The following is a 7,216-nucleotide window of genomic DNA, read 5'->3' as shown; positions in this document are numbered from 1 at the left end:
TCCAAGCCATTGATTTGATGGGCCCCACTGTGGATTACCTAAGAACGGGAAAAGTATTAATCTTCATTTGAAATACTATGTAGCAGCAGTCTATACTCAATGGAAAACTTCCGAGTATTTAGTGGATCTCACATCTATGGATTTTTGTTTGGTTCATGGGTACTCTATAGTGGGGTCCATCATATCAACGGCTTGGATCATCGAACCGTTGCTCTGCTTGCACAAATTGAAACCAAAGCGTGTGGTATTTATTTCTTTTACATTGCCTCACTGATAAAATGTTTCTAGAAGCCTTCCCACGTGCTAGGCCCACCGCATCCATTGTGGAAAAAAGAGCATTTTGCCTTTTGGAGCATATCAAAACGGGAGGGGGTTGCGTCCTGTCCCCGCATAGATGGACTCGGTCTACGCAGGGGCTCTGTAAGCCCCACCGTGAGGTATGAATTCCATCTACGCCGTCCATCCATTTTTCTAGATACTTTTAAGATAGGATCCAAAAAATTAGTTAGATTCAATATTCAATTGGACCACAAGTTCGGATTGAATTTCCACCGTTAAAAAATTATTGCGAGCGGCAGAATTTTTGATCATAATGATATTTATGCTTTCCCTCCACCCAGGTATATGTGACCCTATGAATAGGTTGGATGGCCAATAAACATCACGGTAGGATCTAGAAAGGTTTCAACGGTGACCGGCATGATCACTGCTTCTTCCTGTGGTGTGGTCCACCTGATCTTATATCTGCTTAATTTTTGAGATCATAGCATAAATTAATTTGAAGAAAATAGATGAACGGAGTGGATGAAATCCATACATCAAGGTGGAACCCACGGAGCCCCTGCTAGGACCGAGTACGTCCGTGTGGGGGCCAGTGCGGGACGCAATCCGCTTCCTAACCGCATAGCTCCTTCTATCCTTCTAGAGACGAATCCTACGTAGATAAATCACAGGATTTCATATATATGGTGATACAAGTTAATGATCCAGACTGTTTATAAGTTCGGTTAGATAATGGATACCCGGAATATTCTCTCATAATTAATATTTAAACCCTCTGATCATTGAACTGTTTCCTTATAAATATGGACCGTAAAATTCACTAATCTTTTTAGACCAGTTTTTGAAGCACTAGAATTTTCCAATATTGGGTATTTAGAGTCATCAACTATAATATATGTATATCAACGGTCTGGATCATGGAAATATGGCCCAAATATACGGAATCATGAGTGCCAGCAAACTGTACAGTTGCAGATGAGTAGGACGCTGTACTTAAGGCCTTCTAGAAACCTTGGCACGTGACGACTGGAGAAACTATACTGTACTACTCTGGTCACGCGAAATCGACAGCCAACAGCGACTCTTTACTCACTTTCCTCTTGTGTAGACTCGCGCGTGAAAGCAGCCAGCTCAGTAAGCCGGCTCTGCGTTTTTCTGACCGTCCATTTGTTAAGAATACTGTGGGCCGGATTGTGGAGCTAAACGACCCGTTTGTAGACCTGGAGGTCCAAAACAGTGGGACCCACCTGATGAAAGGCTATGATATCTCACATGGGTTCCATATTGGCATTTGTGCTTGCGTGTGGATGGCATAGACACCTTTGGAATGTGTGTGCAAGAGAAAAACATTGGGACTGTGACGGTGTGTCTGATATATGGAAATGCATATAGAGACTGTACACTTCGGATGCATGTAACTCAATATAAGCCGTCTATATTTTGGACCCCACTTTTGATAGGACACATACCTAAATTTAGATAAATCAGAATATTATAACCTCTTGATTGGTGGATTTTTTTTTAATATATATTGACCATTCAACTATTTATTTTAGGTATCTAACATTTAGGATCATCCATCCTGGATGACATAATGACGTTGATTTTTAGTTCATTACCAGTTAATAGTGATTCCCACAGATGAATGGTTCGGATCATAATACAAGTGTGTCCAGAGCACCGGATCAGTTTCCAAACAAGGATGATGTGAATTACATGGGATGGCTGTATATTGTAATTGTCTAATCAAGATTCGTTCTCGGCAAATACATGCTAGCAAACGTAAACTAAATGAATCTATCATTCACATTCACGATTATGCCATTTTTGTCTTAAATGATCAGAATTGTTCATGTGGAAAGGATCTCACAACGACTACAATTGTTTTATGGTTATGTCAAATTGAGATGAGTCATTTGTTGGAAACTATAGAAACATTAAGAGATGAATTAAACATAGTACTCATAATCGCATAATCAAGTTGAAACAAGAGCAGTTCAATTTTTGTGTAGAAAACTCTTAGGAGAAAAAAACCATAACACATAATGACAAGTAACCAATTATAAAGGCAAAAATTACAAAAGATAAAATAAAGTTTTATATATTCGAACAAGCTTTGATTCTATTTCACAGGTCTTACCTATAATTTAAATCCTTACGAATGAATAGGAAGCCCTAGATAACCTCCTCTCATCCCTAATTCTGATTATACCTAATATATATACTATTAAAATCAGGATAAGAAATAAATTTTACACTTACACAGTTTTATATACATTTTTTATTAAGAATCTACCAATGTCATTAAATTTATTTTGCTGACATCGAGTAGCAATACCAAAATGTCCCACCATCCAACGTAAGTTTTTTGAATTTTTTAACGGAATTGACTGGTGCATTGAGTGGTTTGTTAATAGCATTGAGAGACCTGTTATTGACAAATTTAATATATCAACAACACTATTAATAGCCCAAGTTAATTAATAAAAGCCTACTAGAGTTAGCACACCAAGGTGCGGTTGCACATTTAATCCTTTTGCAGGAAAAACAAAAACTTTTGATACTATGAACAGGAAGCCATGCAGTGCGAATTTGCATACGCGGAAAATAGATAAGTTTAATAAAACCGTCCCAAACAGTATTTCATCTTTTAGATAGACCTTATAACAAACATTAAACTAATATGATTTCCTAAAAATCTGATCAGTGGCCGTTTATTCAATGATCACAATGGTGTCAATTGAATACATAAGTGCCCATAAATCATGGTTGAAGATCATTAAATCATTTTGAAAATTGAAATATCACCTATCTACCTTTTCCCCCCTACATTTAGACGGTTATAAAATTCAGTAATATATGCAACTGAATGATTTCTCAGTGACTGCATATCAACCATCACACACTGCCAGAGTACCAAAAAACTCGCATTTTGTCGTCTTTTCACTTCTCACAAGTCGAGCAAACAGTCCGACGCTAGCCGAGCTGAGCCGATCAAGAGGGAATCCTTCTAGAATGAAGCGGATTGGGTGGGGACCTCAACACCACCCAGTTAGGTGGAGTTGGGCGCTGTGGGGCCTACCTTGATATATTTGTTTTATATCCACACCGTCCATACCTTCTTCAATATTATTTCAGGGCATGATTTCAAAAAGGAAGTGGATATAAAGTTTAGGTGGACCACACCACACGAAACAGTGGGAATAGTGACATTCACCGTTAAACCTTCATAGGGCCCACCGTAATGTTTAGTGACCATCAAACCCGCTGATAAGGTGACACAGACCTGAAAAAAACAAATATCAGCTTGATCCAAATCTTTCGTAGCCCTCAAAAAGTTTTTAATGGTGACCGTCCAATCGCTCTATTTCCTGTGGTGTGGCCCACTTGAGCTTTGTATCTACTTCATTTTCTTTGTATTTTAGTTAAAATGAACTAGAAAAGCGGATGGACGGCGTGGATAAAACACATGCTTGACAGTAGGCCCCACACCACACAAAACTACCTACCTCGGAGGTGTTGGACCGCTTCCCTTCTAGAAGCTCTATCCGCTTGCCACGTCGGCACCTGAAACGTACCTGTCCCTTGCTGGCCTATGCTGCAGTTCTTCGCTGCCAGAGACGCGGTTTTCCACCAAAACGACGTGCCAACAAGGGTGGGCCCCACATTCTCTCCGCCAAAATCTACAAACTACCCCCATAAAAAATCTCAAATCCCCATTCTACCCCTCCCCTTCATATAAAATATGCACATCCTTCGCTTTTCCAAACCGCTTTTCTTCCTCTCTCTACCAAACACATCTTCTTTCAATGTCCGCGACCTTTCGCCTCCCGTCCACCGTCCGATTCTCCAGGGCCCACCGTCCGATCTCCTCCCGGCCCAATACCACGATCCTGTCCGTCGCCGCTACCGTCGATGCTCGGAGACCGGCGAACCTCTACCAGATCCTCCGCGTCAAGGAAACAGCTTCCCCGATCGAGATCAAAACCGCTTATCGCACCCTCGCCAAGCGGTTCCATCCAGATGTGGGATCGGACGGCAGCGATTTCATGGAGATCCACGATGCGTACGCTACGCTGTCAGATCCAACGGCCAGGTCTCACTACGACCTTTCGATCCGTGCCGGGAGGCGGTTTCGACTCCGGCCGGACGATCGGCTTATGACGAGAAGGTGGGAGACCGATCAGTGCTGGTAGGAGTTTCTGATACCTTTTTCACATACACGTTCGGATCTACTGGATGATTCCCGCCATCTGTAAAAATCGTCCGCCGGCGTTGCGGAAGGGGCATTTGTGTAATATTTTGGAATCCAGGTGGCCTCGATTGTAATTTTTGTAATTTTTCCCTGCCGGTGGCAGGATGAGTAAATATCTTCCTTGAGGAGCAATTAGTTTTTCTCGCAAGCTTTTGGATGTCCGCCAGAGGCATCGCCTCCATCCAAACCGTCCAATTTGTTGGCCTCCCTATGGATAATCCAAACCGTCAGTTTTTCTGGCCGTTACACGGATTTGAAAAAAAAAAAAAAAGTTCACTAATCGGACGGTAGGATTCTCCTACCAATGCGATTTTTGGATTATAAGCCATGGGAAGTGGGGCCCATGATTTGGAAGGTTTGGATTGAGGAACGACCGTGCTGCGAGCACGAAGAACATGTGCACGTGTACCGTATGCCATAGTCTGGCAGAGTACGGTAGATTCTTGTTTTTGGTGGGGGTTGGTTTCCGTCGATGTCGAAGCTCTGACTTAGAGGGATATCTAAAAGGAATTAATTATTGGACGCTTGGCTCGAGTTTTGCTCGGGTTTTTAGTTATGGCAAGTGGGGTCCATGATCCAGTGATCTGGGCCATTCAAATGTTGGGACCCAACGTTGATAGATGATGACCCGAAGATCTTCTATACAGGGCAAAGCTGAGCGTTTGATTTATGTTCTATAAATGGACGCGGGTTAGGTGGTGTTGGGCGTTGTGGGGCCCAACTTGATTTATTTGTTTTATATCCACGCCGTCCATCTGTTTCCCCGGGTAATTTTATAGCCTGAACCAAAAAAATGAAGCAGATCCGAAGCTCAAGTGGACCACACAACAGGAAACAGTGGGATAATGGCATCCACCGTTGAAACCTATGAAGGGCGTAGTGTTTGTTTGTCATCCAACCTGTCGATAATGCCTGATCCAAAACTTGTGGGCCCGAGAATTTTTTTAATGGTGGGGATTCAATCACTACTTTTCCTCTGGTGTGTGGTCCACTTGATCTTGGCATCCGATTCATTTTTGGGTGAGGGAGCAAAACACATGCATCACGTTGGGCTCCACAGCGCCCAACACACCACTGTTGGGGGTGGTGTTGGCAGGGCTGAAAGTTGGGCGGGTGGACCCTGACCGACCTGACATTGGGTTGGGCTCAGGCAAGATATATTGGGTCCGAACTCAAGCTTGGGCTATACAAACACCAACCCGATAAAACTTGGGTTGGGCTCGGGTTGAGGTCTCGGGTTGCCCAACTTAACCCGAACCTAATCAATTTATAAGTTACTTACAAATTATAATTGAGTGTGGATCGTTTGTGTTGAAGGCACACTAGTGATGTCAGGTCTCATTTGTCCACGTCATTTCCAAGGACTCAAGTTAACAAGATATGCCGGATTTTTCTCTCCCAAATAGATTGCGTGTTATGCTACACGACTTTTAAAGGAGTAGTTGTCGTGTATTTTAGCTTGTTTTTTTTAAGGAAAAAAATGAAGTTCTTGAAGATGAATAATCACATATATAATTAATAAAATTATAGATATAAAAAATAAGTTATATATTGAAATATAATAAACTAATGTAATAACGAAAATATTAGCACGTATACCCGACTAACCCGATCAACCCGACCGAACCCGCTTGGGTTGGGCTTGGGTTGAGAATTCCCAACCCGAGGTTGGGTTGGGCTGGGTTAGGGTTGAGGTATAGGAACCTTGTGTTGGGTTAGGGTTGAGCACCAACCCGACCCAACCCGCCTGACTTTCAGCCCTAGGTGTTGGCAACACAACTGATACATGTCCTCTACCAATGGATAGCTAGGAAAAGAGATGTACCAACTGTTCACATTTAACTAAAGTTATGGCCAAGATTATTTTGCTAGGATCTTTTGATCGGAAATGGTTTAGCTACTCCCCCTGCCACTAGCCAATAGTTACTGTTGGTGCTCTGTGGCCCCCACCATGATGTATGTGTTTCATCTATACCGTCCACACATTCTTCTGGATCATTTTATGGTATGAGCCCAAAAATGAGGTTGATCCAAATCTCAAGTGGGCCTCACAGTGTTGATTGAACGCGACACAGGGATGAACATGATGAGGTCGATTACCGTCTTCCTCCAGGATAACTACTCTGAACCTTAAGTGGACTTCTCAAATCCACGAAGAAAGAAAGCAACAAGAACAGATAATGAAATAAACGAGTTCACAACCCTTTGAATAAGGAGAAATCAGAAGCAAACTAAAACTAAAACTCCTAGAAATTCGTAACTCACCACAAGTTCATGAACTTTTAAATAGGGAGAACTCAGAAGCAAACTAAAACTAAAATCAAAAGCAAACTAAAACTAAAACTCCTAGAAATTCGTAACTTGCTATAAATAGTAAATTTATTTTTTTATAATAAGTTTCTTATGTGGCTCAATCATGTTATTCTCCTAATTATTTTAAGCACTTTTTATGTTGGACACAACTCCTAAAGCCCAACGGATGAAGAGTTATAATCAAACTAAACTTACTATTTGTAGTACAAACGGAAATAAACATGGAATTTAACTGTCGATAGGATGGAATCTTGCAAAGTTAGCATGGGCAACCCGGCATAGCCAAGTTGGTTGGCTAAAGTAGCTTAGCCTACCTCAAAATCATATATGGTACGTCAAGTAACTCATTCCGGTTTGCGAGATATG

At 41.7% G+C, this 7,216-nt stretch overlaps 1 protein-coding gene across 1 annotated transcript; it reads left to right on the top strand.

The window, feature by feature from the left end:
• The first annotated feature begins 4,042 nt into the window (after positions 1–4,042).
• LOC131256008 (chaperone protein dnaJ 11, chloroplastic-like) lies at positions 4,043–4,669 on the top strand. Its single transcript, XM_058257002.1, has one exon. The coding sequence runs from the start codon at positions 4,092–4,094 to the stop codon at positions 4,476–4,478; it is 387 nt and encodes a 128-aa protein (XP_058112985.1). The 5' UTR covers positions 4,043–4,091; the 3' UTR covers positions 4,479–4,669.
• The last annotated feature ends 2,547 nt before the right edge of the window (positions 4,670–7,216 follow it).

Source organism: Magnolia sinica, chromosome 9 (genome assembly GCF_029962835.1).
Source record: "Magnolia sinica isolate HGM2019 chromosome 9, MsV1, whole genome shotgun sequence".
NCBI lineage: Eukaryota > Viridiplantae > Streptophyta > Magnoliopsida > Magnoliales > Magnoliaceae > Magnolia > Magnolia sinica.
Note: the sequence above shows the minus strand (reverse complement) of the source record. Positions and strands in the feature narration are given on the sequence as shown.

Excerpts from the sequence above, each read along its gene's own strand:
- LOC131256008 (XM_058257002.1), top strand. The coding sequence starts at position 4,092 with ATGTCCGCGACCTTTCGCCTCCCGTCCACCGTCCGATTCTCCAGGGCC.